Source organism: Vulpes lagopus, chromosome 7 (genome assembly GCF_018345385.1).
Source record: "Vulpes lagopus strain Blue_001 chromosome 7, ASM1834538v1, whole genome shotgun sequence".
In the NCBI taxonomy this organism is placed as follows: domain Eukaryota; kingdom Metazoa; phylum Chordata; class Mammalia; order Carnivora; family Canidae; genus Vulpes; species Vulpes lagopus.
The window spans coordinates 11138436-11163804 of record NC_054830.1 but is presented as its reverse complement, the minus strand read 5'-3'; the positions used below and the strand labels follow the sequence as shown (position 1 = coordinate 11163804).

Sequence of the window (25369 nt, the reverse complement as noted above, 5' to 3'; positions counted from 1 at the left end):
CCTGACTGCTCCCCCATCGTCCCCTCCCCCAAGGAGTGCTCTGTGAGATTAATGAGGACGACTGTGGCCCAGGCCCACCCCTGGACGGTGGCCCCCGGTGCCTGCACAACGGTACCTGCGTAGACCTAGTGGGTGGCTTCCGCTGCACCTGTCCCCCGGGATACACCGGTCTGCGCTGTGAGGCAGACATCAATGAGTGTCGCCCGGGTGCCTGCCATGACGCACACACTCGGGACTGTCTGCAGGACCCAGGTGGGGGCTTCCGCTGCATTTGTCGTACAGGCTTCACAGGTAAGCACCGGAGAGGCGGCTGCGCGGGGATCCTGCCTGTGTTCCCGCCTTGTGGCTGACCCTCCCGCTCCTGCTTGTCTAGGTCCCCGCTGTCAGACCGTCCTGTCTCCCTGCGAGTCCCAGCCCTGCCAGCACGGAGGCCAGTGCCGTCCCAGCCCAGGCCCTGGGGGTGTGCTGACATTTACCTGTCACTGCATTCCGGTAGGTCACACGAGTGTCTCTGGGAGAGGAGTTGGGAGCGAGGCCTTGTTGGAGGATGTGGCTTTGGGGGAGTCGAGGTGGGAGGGAGAGGGGTTCCTGAGAAATACTGAAAATACCTGGAGAGAGAGTGGGTTGGGGGTGGGGGGCGCAGTGGAGCTGGGAGGCTGGGCCTCCTGGGGCAGGCAGGCTTATTTGCAAGGGGGGACCTGCAGTGGGCGGCGGAGAGGCTGGGGGGACCCGGGACCGGGCGGAGAGGGCGGAGAGGGAGAGGGAGGCTCAACCTTCCCAAGCCTTGACCCCCTAACCGCCCCTCTCTTTGCCCAACCCCCAGCCGTTCTGGGGCGCGCGCTGCGAGCGGGTGGCGCGCTCCTGCCGCGAGCTGCAGTGCCCGGCGGGCGTCCCCTGCCAGCAGACGGTGCGCGGGCCGCGCTGCGCCTGTGCCCCCGGCCTGTCGGGGCCCGCCTGCCGGGGCGCGCGGGGGTCGCCGCCCGGGGCCGCCAACGCCAGCTGCGCGGCCTCGCCGTGCCTCCACGGGGGCTCCTGCCGCCCCGCGCCTCTCGCTCCCTTCTTCCGCTGCGCGTGCGCGCCGGGCTGGGCCGGACCGCGCTGCGAGGCGCCCGCGGCGGCGCCCGAGGCCCCCGAGGAGCCGCAGTGCCCGAGCGCCGCCTGCGAGGCCAGGAGCGGGGACCGGCGCTGCGACCGCGAGTGCAACAGCCCGGGCTGCGGCTGGGACGGCGGCGACTGCTCGCTGAGCGTGGGCGACCCCTGGCGGCAGTGCGCGGCGCTGCAGTGCTGGCGCCTCTTCAACAACAGCCGCTGCGACCCCGCCTGCAGCTCGCCCGCCTGCCTCTACGACAACTTCGACTGCCGCGCCGGTGGCCGCGAGCGCGCCTGCAAGTGAGCCCCTCGTCCGTGGCCTGGCCGGCCTGTGTCCGCTCCATCCGTGCGCCACACCTGCCCACCCGCGGGCCCCGCCTCCCTCTCCACCTGCCGTCCGCTGTCACCGTAGTCTGGGGGTCGCGCCCGCTCGTTCGCCCCCTCTGCTCCCCGTGTGCCCTGTCTGCCCGTCCACGTGCCCCTGCCGGCTGCCTGTCGGGCCGCACCCCGCCTGTGTGTCCGCCCGCGTGTCCATCAGTCTGTCCATCCATGGGTCCTGCCTGTCTTTCTGCCTGTGCACTCCATCTGTCTATCCCTATGTCCAGTTTGTCCAACCCTGGACTTTGTTCTGTCCATGCATGGATGGCGTTCGACCCTCCATACACCCAAACGTCTGCCTACACTTCTTTAAAAAAAATTTTTTTTAGGAACGCCTGGGGTGGGGGTGGGGTTTCATTCAGTTGGTTAAGAGGCTGCCTTCGGCTCAGGTCATGATCCTCCACTCCGCAGATTCAAACTCTGAATCCAGCCTCCCGCTCAGCACAGAGTCTGCTTCTCCCTCTCCCTCTGCCCCTTTCAAATAGATAAATAAAATCTTTTAAAAATTTTTAAAATAGGGCAGCCTGGGTGGCTCAGCGGTTTAGCGCCACCTTCATCCCAGGGTGTGATCCTGGAGACCCGGGATCGAGTCCCACGTCGGGCTCCCTCTGTGGAGCCTGCTTCTCCCTCTGCCTGTGGCTCTGCCTCTCTCTCTCTCTCTGTGTCTCATGAATAAATAAATAAAATCTTAAAAAAATTTTTTTAAATAAAAAAAAATAAAAATTATTTATTTATTTGAGAGAGAGGACACAAGCAGGGGAAGGTGCAGAGGGAGAGGGAGAGGGAGAAGCAGCTTCCCTGTTGAGCAGGGAGCCCAGCTCGAGGCTGGATCTCAAGACCCTGGGATCATGACCTGAGCTGAAGACAGATGCATAACCAACTGAGCCAGTCAGGCACCGCCCCCTCCTTTTTAAAGATTTTGTCCATTCATTTGAAAAGGGAGAGAGAGCGAGAGAGCACAGGCTAGGGGAGGGGCAGAGGGAGAGGGAGAAGCAGGCTCCCTGCTGAGTGGGGAGCCTGACTTGGGGCTCAATCCCAGGACGCTGAGATCATGACCTGAGCCAAAGACAGATGCTTAACCTACTGAGCCACCCAGGCATCACTGTCTGCATCTCTTCTGGTCCATCCTTGGACCTCGTCTGTCCATCCACCTGTCTATCTGTATGCTGGTCTGTCTATGAGCCTCATCTGTCCATTCCTCTGTACCTCTTCATCCGTGTTCATCCACGTGCCTCTTCCATCCTTCTGTCTCCTCACCCCTTCTGCCTCTCTGTGTGCCCGTTCATCTGTCCATGTCCCTGCCCATCTCCTGCCCCTCTCCATGTATTCATGAGTGCTGTCTTTCTGTCCCATGAATTCTGTCTGCCCATCTCTGTGCTCCGCCTCTTCTGTCCCTCTGTCTGCCTAGAAGTCTTCCCTCACTGTCAACTCCCTGTCTTTATTACCTGCACTCTCCTCCTCACTCACTCTGCTCCAAACACCCTGGCTTCTGCCACTTTTCAGATACCCTATGCTTGGCCGCACCTCAGGGTCTTTGCACTGCACCGGCTGTTCCCTCTGCCTGGAATCCTCTTCCCTCAGGAAGCCACATGGCTCCTCCCTCCCCCCTTCAAGCCTTTGCTCAAACAGCGGCTCCTCAGCGAGCTCCTCCCTGGCCACCCCTAGTACTGCACCTGCTTTATTTTTCTCCTTAGCATTTAATTCTGCATAGCTCCGTGTGTGTTTATATTTAGCTTCTACTGACGTGTAATTGGAACGCTGTGTATTCTGCTCACTCATCTCTTTTAAGGTCTGTCTCTGCCCCCCGGAAGGCCTGGGCAAGGATTTGTGTCTGAGCCATCTCCTGGATGCCTACGGCAGCATCCAACATATAGCACGCATCTGTCTGTATTTATTTATTTATTGATAGTTACTGAAGGAATGGCTGAATTTGCAGAAAGCCTGACACCTGTCGGACACATTCTAGCCCTCTGTGCTCTCACCGCCTGTCCCCGTTGTGTCCCTGAAGTCTGGGTGCTCTCGTGTGTGTGTGTGTGTGTGTGTGTGTGTGTGTGTGTGTGTGTGCAGGGGTGTTGGATGAACCCTGAGCCTACTCCTCTCCTTCCCCAGCCCCGTGTACGAGAAGTACTGTGCAGACCACTTTGCGGATGGCCGCTGCGACCAGGGCTGCAATACCGAGGAGTGCGGCTGGGATGGACTGGACTGTGCGGGCGAGGTGCCGGCCCTGCTGGCCCGCGGTGTGCTGGTGGTCACCGTGCTGCTGCCGCCTGAGGAGCTGCTGCGGTCCAGCGCCGACTTCCTGCAGCGGCTCAGCAGCATCCTGCGCACGTCGCTGCGCTTCCGCCTGGATGAGCACGGCCAGGCCATGGTCTTCCCTTACCACCGGCCGGGTCCTGGCTCCGAGTCCCGGAACCGGCGGGAGCTGGCCCCGGAGGTGATCGGGTGAGTGCTCCACCCTGGAGGAGCCCTGATGGTCCTTGAGGTGCTGATCTGGGAAGCGAGGGGGCACTGTCGCTCAGGTTTTGTGTGTCTCACTTCCCTTAACCTCTTGGAGAGCCTGCTTGGCGATGCGACCGGCACAGACCAGCACATCCCCAGCTCCAGTGCCTTTGACAGTTTGGGGCTGGGTCATTCTTTGCGGTGGGGGGTTGGCTTGTGCACTGTAGGATGCTCAGCAGCAGCATGCTTGGCCTGGCTACCTGCATACCCACTGTATGTACAGTACGGTACCAGTGGGTACGCAGGTAGCCTCCCCACTCACCCCCCACCTCAAGATGTGACAACCAAAAATGCCTCCAGATACTGGCAAAGGTCCTTTGTTAGCAGAGTGGTTAAGGGCATGTGTAGTTTTTGTTTTCTGTTTTTTAAGATTTTACTTATTTATTTGAGAGAGAGAGAGTGAGAGAGCACAAGCAGGGGGAGCGGCAGAGAGAGAGGGAGAAGCAGACTCCCTGATGAGTAGGGATCTGATGGCGGGGCTTGATCCCAGGCTCATGACCTGAGCCAAAGGCAGATGTTTAACCAACTGAGCCAGCCAGGTGCCCTTGTTTTTTGTTTTAAAAATGGAAAACAGAACTTTCCTGATGGTGGCCTGGGAGAGAGGCCAGAAGGGAGGCGTGGCCTCTGAGCAAAGAGGGGGCCCCTGACAGAGGAGGACTGGATTCCAGGGATGGAGGGGGGGGCTCTGACTGGATGCAGCTGGGACAGGGGACGTGGAGTCCGGTGGCTGCTGTGCCAGTCCCTGGGTGTGGTGATGGAGTCGCTGGGGTGGAGGGGTGGGTGGTGTCTCAATCGAGGTAAGGACACAAGGTGATAAACAGGGGTCACTTTCAGGCTTGCAGAATCTGAGGAGTCTGGGGGTATCGTGGAGCCCCCACCCACTCCAGGAGACAGCCAGAGGCTGAAGACTTGGACAGGAAAGACAAAAGGATGTTGAAACCATGGGAGGGACTCAAAGAAATGGGGACAGAAGGATCTGGGGACACTGAGATCTCAGGATTGGTTGAGGGAGATCAGCTCAGAAAAGAGGAGATGGAGCAGCCAGAGAGATAGGAGGAGAACCGGGACGTGTGATGCTAGAATTTGAAAATTTCCTCTCAAGGCAAGAGGGAGTTTGCAGGGGTGCCTGGGTGGCTCAGGAGTGGAGTGCCTGCCTTCGGCTCTGGTTGTGATCCTAGGGTCCTGGGATCGAGTCCGGCATCGGGATCCCCAAAGGGAGCCTGCTTCTCCCTCTGCCTGTGTCTCTGCCTCCCTCGATGTGTTTCTCATGAATAAATAAATAAAATCTTAAAAAAAAAAAAGGGAGTTTGGAGAGCCAGAGATGGGAATTCAGCTATATGTGCCATGTGGAAGGGGCGCTCTGGGGAGAGAGGGAATGAGGGAAGCAGGATGGGGCGGGGAGCAGCTGAGGCAGGATGTAGACTCAGTCTGGCCTCACTGTGATCCGTCAGGGAGCTCTAGAGTGTGGATAGCACCCCAGAGTCAGTCCCCGCCTTGAGACAGGAGGGCCACCTTTGTACACCCTGTATCAGCCTAAGGGCTGTCACCTCCCAACTGAAGAGCTGAGGTCAGTTTTCTGGAGAAGAGGCGGTGTCAGCTGTTAGAAGCTGGAGACCTGGGTGGGCGCCAGGGGCATCCACTAGAGATGTTGGCATGAAGACAGTGGTCCCTGGATTCATGGCTGGGGGGCCCCTGGTGGCCACAGCAAGACTGTTTTGGGGCATGATGGGTTTGGATGCCAGACTGGGGGTGCCTGGACCCTGACAACTTGGTGAGTGGAGATGGCTTTTCTGAGCCCCCGGGATGGGGCTCCGTGCCTGGCTCTCAGCAGGTGCGCCCCATTGAACCTGCCTGCCCTTCCCTCGTGTCCCTGAAGCTCCGTGGTGATGCTGGAGATTGACAACCGGCTGTGCCTGCAGTCGCCGGAGAATGACCACTGCTTCCCCGATGCCCAGAGCGCGGCCGACTACCTGGGAGCGCTGTCGGCGGTGGAGCGCCTCGACTTCCCGTACCCGCTGCGGGCTGTGCGCGGTGAGGCCTGGCCCGGTGGGTGACGAGGGTGGAGCGGGGGCTCCGCGTCGGAGGGGGCGCCCTGGCCTGTGGTTGGAGCCCCCCTGGCTTCCCGCCCGCAGGGGAGCCCCTGGAGCCGCCGGAGCCCAGCGTGCCGCTGCTTCCCCTGCTGGCCGCGAGCGCCGTCTTCCTGCTGGTCATCCTCGTCCTGGGGGTCATGGTGGCCCGGCGCAAGCGGGAGCACAGCACCCTCTGGTTCCCCGAGGGCTTCGCGCTCCACAAGGACGTGGCTGCTGGTCACAAGGGCCGGCGGGAGCCCGTGGGCCAGGATGCGCTGGGCATGAAGTAAGGACCCTGCGCTCCCCGTGCCTGACTGGGGGGGCCTCGGGAGCCCGGGAGCCCCCTTTGACCAGACTCCGACCTCTCATCCCGAGCAGACCCTAACTTCACGCTCCAGCCCGGCCCCCAGTGCTCATCCCTTTGACCACTGACTGACTCCATGATCCCCGGGGAGCACCCCGGACTCGTGATCCCCCTGACCCCATTTCCTGTTTCTCCGCTCCCCTGACTCAAATCCTACTCTGACCCCGCCCTGCCCCGATCCTGGCCTCTCCGACTTCACCATGATACATTTGTTCCCACGTGACTGTTGGCCTCATGGTCTGCACCTCAACCCCTCACTGACCACCCCTGACCCTATCCTCTCTGACCCCCTGGCACCACCTCTGGCTCTAACTCACCCTGACCTTTGACCCAACTCTGACCTTCTTTCCACCCCTACTCAGTGTTCATTCTCCATGATCCTCAATTCTGGCCCTGGCCCTGGGCCTCACCTCCAACTCCCTGATGTGTCCTGCAAGACTCCCAACCCCACCCTGACCTAACCCCTGAATTTACCCCTCTCCTGTGACCCCATGACTTCCCAACTCCTCAACACAACCTCCTTGATCCTGGCTGCATCTCTCACCATCCTCCTGACTCCTGATGTCACCTCCTAGAATCCCTGCTATATGCCTATGACCCTCATCTATCCCATAGCCCACTATGCTGACCACTGACCCCATCACTGTCCCTTCTGCAATTCTACCTTCAGACCCTGGCTGCCACCCATCATAACCTTTGACTATGCTCCCTCTGACCTTGACTTCATCCCCCACCCCCTTATTGGATCCTGTGGCTTAACCCTGTCCCCTGTGCCTACTGACCTAGGACCCCAGCAGAACCCAACCCCACCACACCCGGACCTGGCCTCTGGGAGCTCTTCTCTGACCCCACCCCACATCCTCCTTCCAGGCTGCACAGCTAAATTGTCTCCCCTCCCCTGCCCCCTTTCCCACTGTCTTCACAGGAACATGGCCAAGAGCGAGAGTCTGATGGGGGATGTGGCCACAGACTGGATGGACACGGAGTGCCCAGAGGCTAAACGGCTAAAGGTTGTGCCCCTTTCTCTGACCTGTGCCCTCAGGGTCCTGGGTGGGAGCCCCGATGGTCAGAGGGAGAGTCAGGGGAAATCTGTTCTCCCTGGCTCTGGGGAGTAGTCATGGCACCCACTCCATCCTGCCCCTCTCTAACCGGGCCCCTGCTCCTAGGCCAGGGGGAAGTCTTCCTGGAGGGGAGCCTGTGGCCCAGACAGTGACTCTGCTTTCTCTCTGCTGGGTCCCCCTCGGTTCTGTGTCCCTGGGCTGAAAGTGCTCCTAGCTGCTTTTATATTTTATTTAAAAAGATTTTTTAAAAAGATTTATTTATGAGAGACACACATAGAGAGGCAGAGACATAGGCAGAAGGAGAAGCAGACTCCCCACAGGGAGCCTGATGTGGTGCTTGATCCCGCATCCCAGGATCACACCCTGAGCTGAAGGCAGACGCTCAACTGCTGAGCCACCCAGGCGTCTCAAGATTTATTTATTTATTCCTGAGAGACACAGAGAAAGGCAGAGACACAGGCAGAGGGAGAAACAGGCTCCCCGTGGGGACCCCGATGTGGGACTCGATCCCAGGACTGGGGATCACGACCTGGGCCAAGGGCAGATGCTCAACCACTGAGCCATCCAGGTGCCCCAACTAGCTGTTTTTAAACCTCATGTCCTCTGCTGGGGCCCCACCCCTGGGCTCTGTTCATCAGCTTGTCCTGCCATTATGAAATACCCCAGGCTGGGGGGATTTTAACAACAGCTACTTATTTTCTCACAGTTCTGTGGGCTGGAAGGCCAAGATTGACATGGTGTCAGGGTAGGTTCTTGGTGAGGGCACTCTCCCTGGCTTGCTGACAGCCACCTTGTCCATGTGTCCTCACATGGGGCATTCCTCCGTGTGCCTGCAGGGGGAGAGCTCTGGTGTTTCTTCCTTTGCTTACAAGGATATCAGTCCAGTTGCATTAGGACCTCACCCTTAAGCCCTAGTTTCACCTTAATTACCTCCTTAAAAATCCTGTGTCCAAATATAGTCATGTTGGAGGGTTAGGGCTTCAAGGTATGACTTGGGGGAGCACAGTTCTGTCCGTAACAGGTTCCTGCTAGCATTCCTTTATACTTGCTACATGTCTTGAACACACACGAGCATCTTATTTCATCTTTATGATGACCCTATAAAGCAGCTATTAATAACCACCTCAGTTCTCAGCTGCCTCTCCCTGCCTAGAGGCAGTTCTCAGCCTGCCTCTCCCCTTTATTTATTAGAGGGAGAGAGTGTAAGTGAGGGAGGAGCAGAGGATATATGTCCATATACCCACACTGAACTTGGAGCCTGCCTGGGGCTCAGTCTCACCACCTTGAGGTCATGACCTGAGCCGAAACCAAGAATCTGACACTTAACCCACTGAGCCACCCAGGTGCCTCCTGCCTGCACCGCCCCCTCCCCCCATCACCTAGATTTTAATGTTTTTGAAATGGAGACATCTATTACAATGGACACCTGAAGAAATCTGTTCACTTCAGGCTTTTCTTTTTCTTTCTCATCCCGAAGTGGGTATTAAGTAGATAGTGAAATATGTTTTTGATGGCATTTTAGCATTGCGGGATGATAGCATTGTCCTGGTTTTGCTAATGCGGGGCTCAGAGCTCTAGTGTGATTTGCCAGCTGATGGACAGCTAACCAGGAGGGTCAGGGGGGCTGGGACAGCTGTCCATCACCTGGCTCTCCCCTTTCATGAAATTCTATTCTCTTTTTTTTTTTTAAAGATTTATTTGTTTATTCATTCAGAGAGAGCGAAGAGAGAGGCAGAGACACAGGCAGAGGGAGAAGCAGGCTCCATGCCAGAAGCCTGATGTGGGACTCAATCCTGGGTCTCCAGGATCACACCCTGGGCTGCAGGTGGCGCTAAACCGCTGCGCTACGGGGCTGCCCGAAATTCTATTCTCTACCTGGGTCCTTAAACTCAGGTCTGGCTTGATCAGGCTGTGTTTGGTGCCTGACGGCTCTTAAATGTCCTGGCAGGCTAGTTAAGGATACCCTGTCCTATTTCCACAACATCACTGTGCCTTTTGGACTGTGAGCCTGAAATGTATCAAGCTCCTGCCAGGGGTCCAGGTGCTATGTGAGGGTAAACTGATCCATTTGTGTTTGACTCTTCTGTCCTGATGCCTTGTGTTCACGTTCACAGTCCTGGATAGGAGTCCCACAAGGTACCCAGAGCATCTCCCTGCTTCTTTTTTTTTTTTTTAATTATTTATTTTTGATAGTCATACAGAGAGAGAGAGAGAGAGAGAGAGAGAGAGGCAGAGACACAGGCAGAGGGAGAAGCAGGCTCCATGCACCGGGAGCCCGACGTGGGATTCGATCCCGGGTCTCCAGGATCGCGCCCTGGGCCAAAGGCAGGCGCCAAACCGCTGCGCCACCCAGGGATCCCCATCTCCCTGCTTCTTTCTCTCCCTCTCACACATTCAAACCCTTGTCTCAGATTAAAATTGATCCACGAGGGACCCTCCTGCTCCCCCACCCCCACATTTCTTTTACCACTGATCTATAGTTTCCAAAATACAAGTTTTGCAATCCTTCTGTTAAATTTAATTCTTTTTTTTTTTAAGATTTTATTTATTTATTCATGGGAGACACAGAGAGAGAGAGAGGCAGAGACACAGGCAGAGAAAAGCAGGCTCCATGCAGAGAACCAAACGTGGGACTCGATCCCGGGTCTCCAGGATCAGGCCCTGGGCTGAAGGTGGTGCTGAACCGCTGAGCCACCGGGGCTGCCCCTGTTAAATTTAATTCTAAATGTTTTATTCTTCTTGATACTGTTGTCATGGGATTGTTTTTTTAAATTTCATTTTTGGTGTGTTATGTCTAGTGTGTAGACAGGTGTCTCTGCTCTGTGTCTCTTCCTTGATCACCCACTGTGGGTTCCTAGCCCTCCCCACTTCCAGCCCAGATTAAAATCCCAGTTCTTCCTTTTATGAATTCTCTGAACTCCAGTATATCAATTTCCTGTTTCCACATGTATAAGAGAAGCAGGATATTCATGGTTTCTTGGAGGCTGTGAATGTATCTCCATGAGAGGAACCTGTGAGGGTGGCCAGACTGTCCCTCTGTCTTTCTCCCGGCCCTTTGTGAGGACCCTGGTTCTTGTGTCTCCAGGTAGAGGAGCCCAGCGTGGGGGCTGAGGATGCTGTGGATTGCCGCCAGTGGACTCAGCACCACCTGGTTGCTGCCGACATCCGTGTGGCACCAGCCATGGCATTGACACCCCCACAGGGCGACATAGATGCTGATGGCATGGATGTCAATGTGCGTGGCCCAGGTCAGTGATGGTACCTCCCCGCCAAGGATGTCCCTTCCCTGTCCTACTTGTGAAAGGTTGCATCTGGGTCTGTGTTCTAGGGAGGGTTGGGTGTGTCCATCTGTCCTGTGGGGCTGTGTGTCAATCAGGACTCTTGGTTGTAAGTGATAATAGCCCAACTCAAACTCGTTGAAGTAAAACAAGGGATTTAGTGGCTCTTGTAACTGGAACGATCGTGGATAGTTGGGTCTGGGACTCCCCGCCTCGTGGCTCCAGCTGAGGGAGGCTTTCTCCTGGGGTCCGATAGCACAGGCCTGCCCAGCCTTATAAAACCTTCATTACCGGCTGCGCCAGCAGAAGTCTCAGGATGAGGTCTGATTGAATGGACTAGAATCACATGCCCATCCCTCAACTAATCAGTGTGACCTGGGGGCTGGGATATGCAGATTGACTGTAGGCCAGGGCTTGGTCTACGGCCTCTCCTCCAGCCAGGGACTGGGTTTCACTCTCCCCCGGCTTGAGGCTTGAGGATGGGAAACGGGGTGCATGTGGCTTCCTAAGGAAACAAGGGCAAATGCTCACCCGAGGGTAGTGGATCACATTATTTGGATCCTCCTGGATCCGTCTTTGTCACATTTTAGGATATTCCTCCCCCAGCTCACTTTGTTTTTGTTCCAAATGGCCTGCACCTGTGATTCTCGTTTGACATTCCTCAGGGTCCCTGGGTCTGGGATCTTATCTCCCAGAGGTGGCTCTTAACCAGTGTGAAAGGCACAGCTCAGCCTCCAGAGTCCCCCTTCAGGATCAGCCTGGGATTTGCCTGAGCTTGAACCCTTGCTCCTTCCTCCCTTTTCCTGTATCTCCTGTTGCCTTAGGAGCTCTTCTGTGACAAATCACCTGCCCATGAACCCTCATCCTGGGTTGGCTTCTGGGCTACCTAACCAGATGTGTGTGTGTGTGTGTGTGTGTGTGTGTGTATTCCCTGGACAGGCCCCTGCCCATGCCCCCTTGTGACATGCTCCTGGTTCCCTGCAGATGGCTTCACCCCACTGATGCTGGCTTCCTTCTGTGGGGGGGCCCTGGAACCAATGCCCACTGAGGAGGACGAGGCAGAGGACACGTCAGCCAGCATCATCTCAGACCTGATCTGCCAGGGAGCCCAGCTCGGGGCACGGACGGACCGCACAGGCGAGACGGCCCTGCACCTGGCTGCCCGCTACGCCCGGGCCGATGCAGCCAAGCGGCTGCTGGATGCTGGAGCAGACACCAATGCCCAGGACCACTCAGGGCGCACTCCTTTGCACACTGCTGTCACCGCGGATGCTCAGGGTGTGTTCCAGGTGAGATGGATCTGCCTCTTTGGACTTTGGAGCTGGCACAGGCATCACACAGACCTAGGTTTGAGCCCTGGTCCTGCAAAATAGAGCTTTATTTTTCTCATTTGTTAAATGGGCTGGCAGGTAGCTGCTTCCTAAACTTCATGAAGTCTAGGGGATGTGGGGGGTTGGGGAACTCAGGGGATTTAGAGATGCTCCTGGTCCCTCTGTTTTTGCCATGACCCTCTCTTCTGCATGCCTTCCCTTCTAGATTCTCATCCGGAACCGCTCCACAGACCTGGATGCCCGCATGGCGGATGGCTCAACGGCGTTAATCCTGGCAGCCCGCCTGGCAGTGGAGGGCATGGTGGAAGAGCTCATTGCCAGCCATGCTGATGTTAATGCTGTGGATGAGCTTGGTAAGCTGTGGGGAGTAGCAGTGGGTGGAGGCTGAGAGAGCAGGCCCCATCTATCTTGTATGAGAATTACGTGAATTATCTTGAGACCCAATCACTGAAACTCATGCACATGTAACAGGCACAGACTTCGACATGGACTTATACTCACATACTTCTTTAAAGTTTTATTTTATGGCATCCACTAGCCCATATGACACCTCAGTGACTTAGAAAAGGGTGGCCCTCCCCAAGTCGCTTCATTTCCATCTAGTTTGTTAGAAGAACCTACTCTGCTGCCCTCTGCTGGACAGCTGGCATAATAAGTTTGCAAATTGGCCAAATCCACATGTGATCTACCTCCCTCTGGAGGTGGCTTGCTTGCCCAGGTCCCGGCCCGCGCAGATTCACAGCAACCTGCCCTCATCTCCGGAGGACCTCACGTAGCTGCAGGCACACTCAGATGCTCTATCTCATGAGGCAGGTGTTCTCAGTCTCTGTACCATGTACACTTGGGGATGGATGGTTCTTTGTGTGGAGGGCTGTCCTTGCAATGTAGGATATTTAGTAGCATCCCTGACTCTGACTCACTAGACGCCATCAGTGCCCCATTCCCTAGTTGTGACAACCCAAAATGTCTTTAGACACTGGCAAATGCCCCTGGGTAAGGGGATCACCCCAGTTGAGAAATGTGGCTCTGGTGACCGCTGTCCAATAGAATGTTCCTTGATGATGGAAATATTCTTGGTCTGTGTTGTTGCCCAATGTTGTGGCTGCTGGCCACATGTGGTGACTTTTGAGCACTTGAAATGTGGCTAGGGGGAATGAAGAGCTAAATGTCTTGCTTGATTTTTGTTTTGCCTGCTTTTTTGTTAAAAAGCTTTATTTAGGGGGATCCCTGGGTGGGTCAGCGGTTTGGCGCCTGCCTTTGGCCCAGGGCGTGGTCCTGGAGACCCGGGATTGAGTCCCATGTCGGGCTCCCGGTGCATGGAGCCTGCTTCTCCCTCTGCCTGTGTCTCTGCCTCTCTCTCTCTCTCTCTCTCTCTAGATCTATCTTGAATAAATAAATAAATAAATAAATCTTCTAAAAAAAGTTTTATTTAGGTATAATTCACATACTATGCAATTTAGCCATAAAAAATATAAAATCCAATGGTTTTTATTTTTTAAATTTATTTTAAAAAAAGATTTTATTTATTTATTCATGAAAGACACACACAGAGAGAGAGAGGGGCAGAGACATAGGCAGAGGGAGAAGCCAGCTCCCTGAGGAGCTGGGGAGAACCCCAGGACCCTGGGATCACGCCCTGAGCCACAGGCAGACACTCAACCCAGGTGTCCCAAAATCCAAATCTATGGCTTTTATTTATTTATTTATTTATTTATTTATTTATTTATTTTTAAATATATTTTATTTTATTTTATTTTTTTAATATTTATTTATTTATGATAGTCACAGAGAGAGAGAGAGAGGCAGAGACACAGGCGGAGGGAGAAGCAGGCTCCATGCACCGGGAGCCTGATATGGGATTCGATCCCGGGTCTCCAGGATCGCGCCCTGGGCCAAAGGCAGGCGCCAAACCGCTGCGCCACCCAGGGATCCCTATGGCTTTTAGTATAATCACATAATTGTGCCATATCATAGTAATACATTTTAGAACATTTTCCTCACCTGAAAAACAAGTCCTCACCTTTAGCTGACCCCCTTCGATCTCATGTTTTCAGCCCTGGGCAACCACTAACGAACATACTTTCTCTCTCTATGGATTTGCCTACTCTGAATATTTCCCATAAGTGGAATCAAATAATATGTGGCCTTTTTTTGACTGGCTTCTTTTGCACAGCATAATTTTTAAAAAATTTTTTTTAAGGTTTATGGAATGTGGTAGCAGGTATCGGTACTTTTAATTTGTTTTTAACTTTTTAAAACTTAAAAAAGTTTTTAAAAAGATTATTTATTTATTTGACAGCACACACACAAGTAAGCAGAGTGGCAGGGAGAGGGAGAAGCAGGCTCCCTGCTGAGCAGGGAGCCCAACGTGGGGCTTGATCCCAGGACCCTGAGATCATGACCTGAGCTGAAGGCAGACCTTAACCAACCGAGCCACTCAGGCGCCCCTATTTCTAACTTTTTAATGATCAAATAATAGTCCATTGTATGGATGTACATTTTGTTTATCAGTTTCTTCACTGATGGACATTAGGGCTGTTTCTACTTTTTTGGCTACTGCTGCTGTGAACATTCCTCTACAAGTTTTGGCGTAGACATATGTTTTAATTTCTCTGGGTTTATAGGGGAGCAGAAGTAAGTGCTGGGTCTGGGTCACATGGTAATGTGACCACTCTACGTTTAACCTTATGAGGAGCAGTCAGACTGTTTTCTGCAGTGCCTGCCTCTGTTTTACATTCTTGTCAGCAATGCATGAGGGTTCCGGTTGCAGTTTCGTCATGTTCTCCCAGTCGTTACTGTCTGTTGTTTGTTAGAGCCTTCCTAGTGGGTGTGAATTGGTATCTCGTGGTTTTGATTTTTATTTCCCTGATGGCTAGTGATATTGAACATGTTTCCCTGTGCATATTGGCCGTCTGTAGATCTTCTTTGGAGAAATGTCTATTCTGATCCTTTTCCCATTTTTGAGTTTTTGTTGTTGTTTTTTGTCTTTTTAATTTAATTTTATTATTTATTATTATTTTTTTAAAGATTTTATTTATTCATGAGAGACACAGAGAGAGGCAGAGACACAGGCAGAGGGAGAAGCAGGCTCCATGCCGGGAGCCCCATGTGGGACTCGATCTCAGGACCCTGGGATCATGCCCTGAGCCAAAGGCAGATGCTCAACTGCTGAGCCATCCAGACGTCCCTAATTTTATTATTTTTTATTTTTTTATTTTTTTTTTTTTTTATTTTTTATTTTTTATTTTTTTTATTTTATTTTTTTTTTAATTTTATTATTTTTTAAACTTTATTTCCAGTATAGTTGATGTGGTGGGTTTTTGTCTTTTTATATTGAGTTATGAGGGTTCCTTATATAAACTAGGTATAAGTCTCTTAGTAGATACATGGTTTATTTTATTTTTATTTTTTTGAAGATTTTATTTACTTATTCATGAGAGACAAAGAGAGCGAGGCAGAGACATAGGCAGAGGGAGAAGCAGGCTCCGTGTGGGGAGCCTAATGTGGGACTCGATCCCGGGACTCCAGGGTCATGCCTTGGGCTGGAGGCAAGCGCTAAACCGCTGAGCCACCCAGGGATCCCGATATGTAGTTTATAATTAGTTCTCCCATTTTGTAGGATTTCTTTTCACCCAGAAGTACAAACATTTTAATTTTGATGATGTCCAATTTATCTATTTCTGTTGTTATTGCTGCTTGTTTTTTGGTATCATATCTGAGAATCCTTTGCCTAATTCAAGGTCATGAAGTTTTGCTCCTACATTTTCCTCTGAAAGTTTTATAGTTTGAGCTTTTACATTTAGGTCTCTGATTCATCTTGAGTTAATTTTTGTCTTCGGTGTGAAGTAGGGATCTAACTTCATTCTTTTGCATGTGGAGATCCAGTTGTCCCAGCACCATTTGTTGAGAAGGCTATGCTTTCCCCATTAACTGGTCTTGGCACCTAGTTTAAATTAATTTAAATCTAAAGAGCAATATGGGACTGGTGGCTACTGCACTGGACAAGCACAGGTCTAGCTACAATCAGTACCCTACATGGTACGCCGTGTATGGACAGTCACACACTGTAGGTCCCTTTGACAGAGAGAGGCATTCCACAGGTCTGCACCATACATGGACCCAAACACATGTTCAGAGGCTTGTGGCAGTTCACCCTCCCAACCCCCTACCCCCGTCCCAGGCCATATTCTAGATACTTCCTGTCCCCCTGCCATGGGACCCTAGCAAATGAACGTGGTCCTAACCCTGGCCTCCCCGCTTTCCCACCCAGGGAAATCAGCCTTACACTGGGCAGCAGCTGTCAACAATGTGGAGGCCACCTTGGCCCTGCTCAAAAATGGAGCCAACAAAGACATGCAGGATAGCAAGGTAAGCCCCAGCCCTTGACCCACCAGACAGTCAGCCCTGGCACACCCCCTAAATGGGACAAAGAGCAGGGTGGGGTAGGTTAATGGGGGCATTCATCCTGCCTGCAGGCAGGTTTCAGGGGTAGGATTTGGACTGAACAGTCTCCAACTGTGGATCAGAGGAGAAAGCGTGCGGTATGTGGTAGTTGCTATGTGACTTCGGGCAAATTGCTTAACGTCTCTGAACCTCAGTGTCCTCATTTGTGAAATGGGAAAGCACCAGTACCCACCTCACTTTTGTCACCTGAGGATTCAGTGAGATCATGCATTTGAAAAATGCTTAGCAAATCTGTAGCAGAAGGTAACTGTTAGGATCTTTGTTTTAAAACCCTTGCAAGATGAAATTACTCTCTTCATTTTATAAATGGGAAGAGTGAGGCTCAGAGGGGCACAGGAGTGGATTCTCATCCTTATCTCATATTCTGGTATTTTATTCATTATGGATTTTTTGGCAATAATCACAATTTAAAAAGTAATGCACTAAAATATCATTTATTTTGGTGATTGGCTTTTGATGCCCCTTCCGTTTTGTGCCTAAGGCGAATGCCTCACTTTCCTTACTCTAGTCCTGTCTCTGGGGCATGGTGCTTAGTAGGTACTGGATGAAAGTGCTTTAAAAGAAAGAACTTGCTCGGTTTCCCTCAGCGGAGCTGGGATTCCAACCAAGTCTGTTGGGCTGGAGGGTGTGAATTCTTAGCTTTTAGGGTCCAGCAGAGGCTAGGGGCCTCTGAGACCCTGGCCGGGACTTGGTCCTGGCTCTTGCCATGCTGACACCTGGTGGGTTCTGTGCCCCCCTCCCCGTCAGGAGGAAACTCCACTGTTTCTGGCCGCCCGAGAGGGCAGCTACGAGGCTGCCAAGCTGCTTCTGGACCACTTTGCCAACCGTGAGATCACAGACCACCTGGACAGGCTGCCACGGGATGTGGCCCAGGAGCGGCTGCACCAGGACATCGTGCGCCTGCTGGACCAGCCCAGTGGGCCCCGTAGCCCTCACGGCCCGCATGGCCTGGGGCCCCTCCTCTGCCCACCTGGGGCCTTCCTCCCCGGCCTCAAGGTGGCACAGTCCGGAGGCAAGAAGAGCCGGAGGCCACCGGGGAAGGCGGGGCTGGGGCCGCAGGGCGCCCGGGGCCGGGGCAAGAAGCTGACCCTGGCCTGCCCGGGTCCCCTGGCCGAGAGCTCGGTCACGCTGTCCCCCGTGGACTCGCTGGACTCCCCGCGGCCCTTTGGGGGCCCCCCTGCGTCTCCCGGCGGCTTCTCCCTCGAGGGGCCCTACGCGGCGGCCACCGCCACGGCCGTGTCCCTGGCGCAGCTGGGCGGCGCGGCCCGGGGGGGTCTGGGGCGCCAGCCGCCGGGGGGCTGCGTGCTTAGCTTGGGTCTGCTGAACCCGGTGGCCGTTCCCCTCGACTGGGCCCGGCTGCCTCCGCCTGCCCCTCCGGGCCCCTCGTTCCTGCTGCCGCTGGCGCCGGGCCCCCAGCTGCTGAACCCCGGGACCCCCGTGTCCCCCCCGGAGCGGCCCCCGCCATACCTGGCGGCCCCGGGGCACGGCGAGGAGTACCCGGCGGCCGGCGCCCACGGCAGCCCCCCCAAGGCCCGCTTCCTGAGGGTCCCGAGCGAGCACCCTTACCTGACCCCGTCCCCCGAGTCCCCCGAGCACTGGGCCAGCCCCTCGCCCCCGTCCCTGTCGGACTGGTCGGACTCCACGCCCAGCCCCGCCACCACCACCGGGCCCGCGGCCGCAGCCACAGGGGCGCTGGCGGCCCAGCCGCTCCCCCTGGCCGTCCCGGGCCCCCTAGCTCAGGCCCAGACCCAGCTGGGGCCCCAGCCCGAAGTCACCCCCAAGAGGCAGGTGTTGGCCTGAAAGCTCTTCAGTTCCTGGATTTTGGGGGGCTGAACAGACATCACATCCTGACTCTCCCCCTTTTCTTATTAGACCTTTCCATTCTCTTCTCCCTCCCCGCCCCCAAGCTGACTGAGATAGGTCACCAGCCTAGGCGTTCAGTTCTCCTTTATTTATAGGGGTGTGGGCTGACCCCACCCTCTGGGCCTTGTGATGAGCCTGGGACCTCCTCCTGCACCCCCACCCCCCTTCCCTATTCTTCCTTCCTTCCTGCCTCCTCTGGTCTCTCTCCTTACACTCTGACACGAGTGGGTTATTATTATTTTTTTTTTTACATTTTGTATAGAAACAAATTCATTTAAGCAAACTTATTATTATTATTATTTTTTACAAAATATATATATGGAGACACTCCCTGCCCCTGCAAACCCCCCAGTGCCCCCGTGGGGCTGAGTCTGTGGGCCCATTCGGCCAAGCTGGATTCTGTGTACCGAGTACACAGGCATGACCAGGATCCTGTGTACCGAGTACACAACCCTGGTGTGTACCAAGTAGGCACCCTTGGGCGCACCCTCCGGGGCAGGGGTTGGGTGAGACTTGGGAGCCTCTTTCCTATCCCACCTCCCTCACTTCACTGCATTCCAGATGGAACTTGTTCTATAGCTTTGCTGGGGAAAGGGCCCTTTTGGCCCAGAGAGCCCACCCCAGATTGTTCCCCCACCCTAGAGCCTGGGCTACTTCCCTTTGGGGGAACTGGGTGGGGATGGCTGGTGAGAACACGAGGACCAGGGGAGATATGTGCGGTTCACTTTGTCTCCCTGTAAATATGGGACTGCAGGGAGAGAGGGAGCTGCCTGGGTGGCACCCCTCCTCCTGGTATTCCCCTGGCCCAGCCCCGGGGCAGAATAGAAGTTATTTTTAGGCTATTTTTGTAATGTGGCTTCTGGTCACAATCCCTGTGTAGCTAAATTCCCCAGCCTTGCATTGTACAGCCCCCACTCCCCTCACCACCTAATAAAGGAATAGTTAACACTCAGTGTCATTGGCCTGTGTCTAGGTAAGGTGGGGTTGCTACTGGTGGGCTTTTCCTCTATCTCCAGGGCCAACGTGTGAGCTCCCATCCTGGGGTGAACCCATTTAGCTTGCCAGCCCACTCCTGCCTCCTCTTTTGGCAGATGACTCCACTGATTGGCTCAAAGGTGGCCACCTGACTCAAGGTGAGCCAATCAGAGTCCCTTGCTCCAGAAGTTCTTTCAGAGATGCTAAGAAAGCTGTGGGTTGTTGGAACTTCTAAGGCCAAGGGCAGATGGAGAAGTATGGGTGGCCAGTATGGGGTGGTGGGTACTGATGGGTAAACAGCAGAAGAAAGGAGCTGATATGCAGGGAAAACCAGAGATGAGTGCTGAGATGGCTCCAGCGATTTGGAGGCGGAATCTCAGTTCCAGATGGAGTGTCAATTCCGGTTAATTGAGCACGGATTCCATTGACGTCACCAGGTATTTATTTATTGCCTCCTAAGTGCCCAATGCTGGTTCTGCATGAATCTCACCTCTACCTCATGCTTCCTTAGGGTTCTGGAGACAAGGCTGCACCGTGGGATAAATAAATACTTCCTTACGCATACCAGCTTGGATGGGTTTCTGGGTCTTGCAACCAACTGTGTCCCCAAACAAGGTTGTGTTTCACCGGGACCCTCCAGGAAAGGAGGATGGGATAATGTTCAACAATTTCTCCTGTCATTTCGTCATTGGCCAGGTCCCTTCTCTGTCTCCACACTGATCTTGTTTGTTGGTTCTTGAATTTGGCCGAGAAAGAATTCAGAGCTAAGCTCTCAAGCAAGAGTTTGATAGTTTAAAAAGTATGCTCTCAAGATGGGGGCGCTGGCAGGTCCAGAGGTGGCAACTCTGTGTGTGTGTGTGTGTGTGTGTGTGTGTGTGTGTGTGTGTGTGTCAGGGTTGTCTTGCTTTTTATACCTGCATGGGTTATGGGTTGTTGCTAGGGCCATCTTCCTCTCTTTCTCTCTCTGGTTTCCAGAGTTTGGCTCTATTTTACAGTACAGAAATCATTTGGAGCCATCTGGAGACATCACTGAAGTGGAGGCTCTGTCAATACCACTTCGAGGCTTGGTCCTTGGAGGAAGACACACCGGGATACAAGAAGCTTCTCCGCTTACCTGCTTTATAATAAGTTTCTTTCCCCTTTGCTCTCATCAATTTTATAAGATTAAAACATGGCACACAGCTAGGGCGGTCTCTGACTGGGGTTGCCTCCCATCATCTGAGGGCCTCCTCCTACTGATCAGGAGGGGGAGTTTGCAGGCCCCTTGTGGTCCTTGCGGAACTGTCCAGGCAGCCCTCCCCTTCCCGCAGGGGTCCAAACTGCAATGTAAATGTATTATCACGAAGCTAGAGGTTACTGGAGGGCAGCAGTTGTAGGGAAGACTGCACGCGCATGCATGCGTATCCCCTCCACGGCACCCCTCCTGCCCCCCCCCCCCCCCCAACCAGGCTTTCTCTGCTGTTTGGGACTTGGTTTCGCCCTTTTGATCCCTTGGAAAGCATTTGTTCCCTGCTCACATCTAGCTAACTGCTTACTCTATCAATTTGGAGTGCTCTTGGTTGCAAGTGACACAAAAACCTACTCAATTGGCTTAAAGAGAAAAGGAATTTTATCAGCTCATATAACTAAAGAGGACCAGCTTCAGGGGAGATTTGATCTAGTAGCTCAAATGAAGTGAACAAGGGCGGAATTTCTCTTATCTCTCCAGCTTCTTCTTGGGCATCAGTTTCACCCTCAGGCTCCAACATAGGACCCAACCTAACCTCTCTTCCACCCCACACAGCTTCTCCCCTCCTGTGTTAGCAAAGCAAGTGCAAAGATCAGAGACCACATTGCACTTTCCAGAGAATTGAGAAGCTTCTAGTTTTTAAAAAATATTTTTATTTATTTATTTATTTATTTATTTATTTATTTATTTATTTATGAGAGAAAAAGAGCACAGTTGGGGGCTGGAGGGTTAGAGGGGGAGAGGAAAGCCGACTAGCTGCTGAGAAGGGGACCTGACTTGGGGTTCTGCCCCAGGACCCAGAGATCATGATCTGAGCCAAAGGCAAGTGCTTAACTGACTGAGCCACCCAGGCACCCTGAGAAAATCTCTAGTTTTGAGGTTGATTTTGTATTGGCCCAATTGGATCATATATCTGTCCTCTGACTTAGAGTTTCTCAACATTGGCAGTATTGACATTTGGGGCCAGATCATTCTTTGCAATGGGGGTTGTCCTGTGCATTACAAAATGTTTAACAGCACCCCATTCTCCACCACTAGATGCCAGTAGCACCCCTTCTTCCACTGGGACAATGGAAAATGTCTCCAGGCATGGCCAGTTGTCCCCTGGGAGTGGAGGGAATTGCTTTTGAGCACCACTGCACTAACCGGTCACTATGGCAATGGGATATGGGATGTGCTGATTTCTTAAAACAATCAGTCTCTGCTCTGAAAGTGGGAGGTGGGTGGGGGGGTAAATTTAGGGACAATCAGGTTTGTAGAAGTAGGCCTTCTTGTGGAAGCAACTAATAAATATTCACTCCACCTCCTCTCCTTTGACTAAGTCTTTGGAGATGGAACAATCTCTTTCATTGTTGTCTTTTTTTTTTTTTAATTTATTTGACAGAGAGAGAGGGCACAAGCAGGGAGAGGGGCAGAGGGAAAGAGAAAGAAGCAGACTCCCCACTGAGCAGGGAGCCTGATGTGGGGCTCAATCCCAAGACCCTGGAATCGTGACATGAGCTCAAGGCAGACACTTAACTGTCTAAGCCACCCAGGTTCCCCTATTTCATTGTTGTTTTAAATTTATTTTACGTATGTTCATCTCTCCTCCACGTGCTTGTTGGGCATCTATTGCATGCCAAATTCTGGACTAGTTTTTGGGAGTAGAATGGTAAGTTACATGGCTCACTCTCTGCTCTTATGGAATTTCAGGTGAGTTAGGGGATGTATAGTGGGTATGCCACTATGTCCCTTTGGATCGTACCATTCCAGATGTTGACAGGGTCTGAGAACCCCTAAAGCTCTTTACCTGGAGGCTTTCTCTTATGTAGGCAGGCATGGACCTCAAGAATAAGGGGTGGATGGGAGTTGATGGATAAATACCCCAGTTTCCTTGCTCCTCTGTGGGAGAAATTCAGAGGTGTGTTCCACAGATTCAGAGGATGTCCATTAGGATTGAGTCCCATTGCCCATGGCAGCAACTTACTCTTCCTCACTGGGACTTTCTGGGATGTTTCTTTTTGGAATATTCATGCTGGATCTTTCTGGAATAATCTTTCAAATACATTCTTTACACTGGAATCCTTGGCTCAAGAGAGGTCCATCGTTGTTTTTTTTTTTATAATAAATTTATTTTTTATTGGTGTTCAATTTGCCAACATACAGAATAACACCCAGTGCTCATCCCATCAAGTGCCCTCCTCAGTGCCCGTCACCCATTCACCCCCACCCCCCGCCCTCCTCCCCTTCCACCACCCCTAGTTCGTTTCCCAGAGTTAGGAGTCTTTATGTTCTGTCTCCCTTTCTGATATTTCCCACACATTTCTTCTCCCTTCCCTTCTCTTCCCTTTCACTATTATTTATATTCCCCAAATGAATGAGAACATACACTGTTTGTCCTTCTCTGATTGACTTATTTCACTCAGCATAATAAAGAGAGGTCCATCTTAGCTGAGTGTATGAGTTGACTCAGGGAGAGGGACCAAAATACCTGTTGGGGTGCAAGCAAGTTTGGGTATCCTTCTTGAGTGCTGCTCAAAGGAGGAGAAAGTCCTTTTCTCCACCCACTTTACCTACTTTATCATGCAGTCTTGACTTTATATAAACAGGGCACTGGAGATGCTTGTCCCACAAGGGGGAACATACTTGCATGTCTTGTGGAGCCAACTTTTTGTAAGTATATGTGAGAATTCTCTGCTCTGGGGGCTCCCTGGAATAGTTGGGGGAGAGGTGACACGTGGCAGAACAGGAAGTCTGCTCACTGACTCAATGAGCTAGTGGGATTCAAAGATTCATTTCCATGTGACTTCACTGGTACTCACAAGATTCAGAGATATTTGGATTCATTATTTTCTTTCTTTCTTTCTTTCTTTCTTTCTTTCTTTCTTTCTTTCTTTCTTTCTTTCTTTCTTTCTTTCTTTCTTTCTTCCTTCCTTCCTTCCTTCCTTCCTTCCTTCCTTCCTTCCTTCCTTCTTTCTTTCTTTCTTTCTTTCTTTCTTTCTTTCTTTCTTCTTTCTTCTTTCTTTCTTTTCTCTTTCTTCTTTCTTTCTTTCTTTCTTTCTTTCTTTCTTTCTTTCTTTCTTTCTAAGGATGTATTTATTTATTTGAGAGAGAGAAAGAGAGAGGGAGAGAGAGAGAAAGAGAGAGAGAGAGAGAGAAAATCTCTCCTGCTGGGCATGGAGCCTGATGTGGACCTTGATCCTATGACCTTGAGATCATGACCTGAGCTGAAATTAAGTTGGATGCTTAGCCAACTAAGCCACCCAGGGGCCCCTGTCCTAGTTGACTTATTGACTGAAATGACAGTGACCGAACAGCTGTGTGCCTGCTGTTTGTCCCTCCAGATCTATTCTCATCCTTCTCCACTCTGTTCTGTGCTTGGGAGGATAACTCAAGTAGATGGCATCATTGGGCTCCTTTATCCTCTGGCTTCCACTTGAGTTTGGCCAAGGAGGTGGAAGATTAGAGAACAGAATGTATTTATTTCCCTGGTTCCTCTCCTGCAGGGTAGCTGTGGTGCTCTCCATCCAGGTGCCCTCTGTGAGTCTGAGTAATTATTCCCTCTCCCTCTCCTTGGCCCTTCTGGCTTAGGGGTGGTAAAGTCTCTCTACCATTGCAAATTCCAAGGTACAGCAGCATGCCTTGCCTACATCCTGCCCACACTATCATCTATCTATCTATCTATCTATCTATCTATCTATCTATCTATCATCTATCTATTATCTATCATCTATCTATATCATTTATCTATTCATTTTTGATCAGCTTTATGAGGTATTACTAACATATAATAAAGTTAATCAATTTTAAGTGTACAGAATGATGAGTTTGGACAAATGCATAGTCATAAAACCACCATCACAATCACGTTTCCTCACACCCTGTGTAGGTAATCCCCTCCCACACCTCTGGCTCTAGCAGTCATAGAGCTGCTGTCTGTCACTTAGTTTTGCCTTTTCTAGAGTTTCATACAAATGGAATCATGCAGTGTGTTGCCTTTTGAATCTGGCTTTTAAAACTCAACATAATGCTTTTGAGATTCACCCGTGTTATTAGATTTGTCAATCATTATGTGTATCATGTGTATTCCTTTTTATTGCTGACAACAGTATGCATGATGTGTGCTACAGATATGCCACAATTGGTTTGTCCATTTGTCAGTTTAGGGACATTTTGGTAATTTTCACTTTTGGGTGTTATGAATGAATTTGCTATAAACATTCAGTTTTTAGTGTTATGAATAAATTTGCTATAAACATTCATTGTATGGACATGTTTGCATTTCTCTTAGGTATTTTCTTAGGGGTGAGATAGCTAGGTTTTATGGTGTTTGTCAACTTTCTAAGAAACTGTCAAACTGTTTTCTCAAGTGGCTGTGCCATTTTGCATTCCCACCGGCAATGTGTGAGAGTTCCAGGGGCTTCACATCTTTGTCAACACTTGGTATTGTCAGTCTTTTTAATGTTAGCTATTCTGGTGATACAGTGGTATTTCACTGTGTTTTTCATTTGTGTCTAATTTGAAAATGAGTGCGTCTCTTCATGAGCTCATTTGAGATTCATATCATCTTTGGTGAAGTATGTGTTCAGATCGTTTTCCCATTTAAATATTTTTTATTTTTCATTTAAAAATATTTTATTTATTTATTCATGAGTGACACACACAGAGAGAGGCAGAGACATAGGCAGAGAGACAAAAGCAGGCTCCAAGCAGGGAGCCCAATGGGGGACTCGATCCTGGGACTCCAGGATCACACCCTGAGCTGAAAGCAGCTGCTCAACCACTGAGCCA

The 25369-nt window shown here is 52.0% G+C and overlaps 1 protein-coding gene across 1 annotated transcript in view; it reads left to right on the top strand.

Annotated features, from left to right (window-relative positions):
* The window catches only part of NOTCH3 (notch receptor 3), a 35321-nt gene extending 15973 nt beyond the window's left edge, over window positions 1-19348 (top strand). Inside the window, exons 22-33 of the mRNA XM_041762574.1 lie at window positions 34-291; window positions 374-492; window positions 824-1389; window positions 3577-3909; window positions 5843-5997; window positions 6099-6321; window positions 7325-7409; window positions 10546-10708; window positions 11723-12027; window positions 12275-12422; window positions 16340-16437; window positions 17281-19348. Coding sequence (XP_041618508.1) covers window positions 34-291; window positions 374-492; window positions 824-1389; window positions 3577-3909; window positions 5843-5997; window positions 6099-6321; window positions 7325-7409; window positions 10546-10708; window positions 11723-12027; window positions 12275-12422; window positions 16340-16437; window positions 17281-18333 — 3506 coding nt within the window. The 3' untranslated portion in view covers window positions 18334-19348. The remainder of the gene's footprint in view (window positions 1-33; window positions 292-373; window positions 493-823; window positions 1390-3576; window positions 3910-5842; window positions 5998-6098; window positions 6322-7324; window positions 7410-10545; window positions 10709-11722; window positions 12028-12274; window positions 12423-16339; window positions 16438-17280) is intronic.
* The last annotated feature ends 6021 nt before the right edge of the window (window positions 19349-25369 follow it).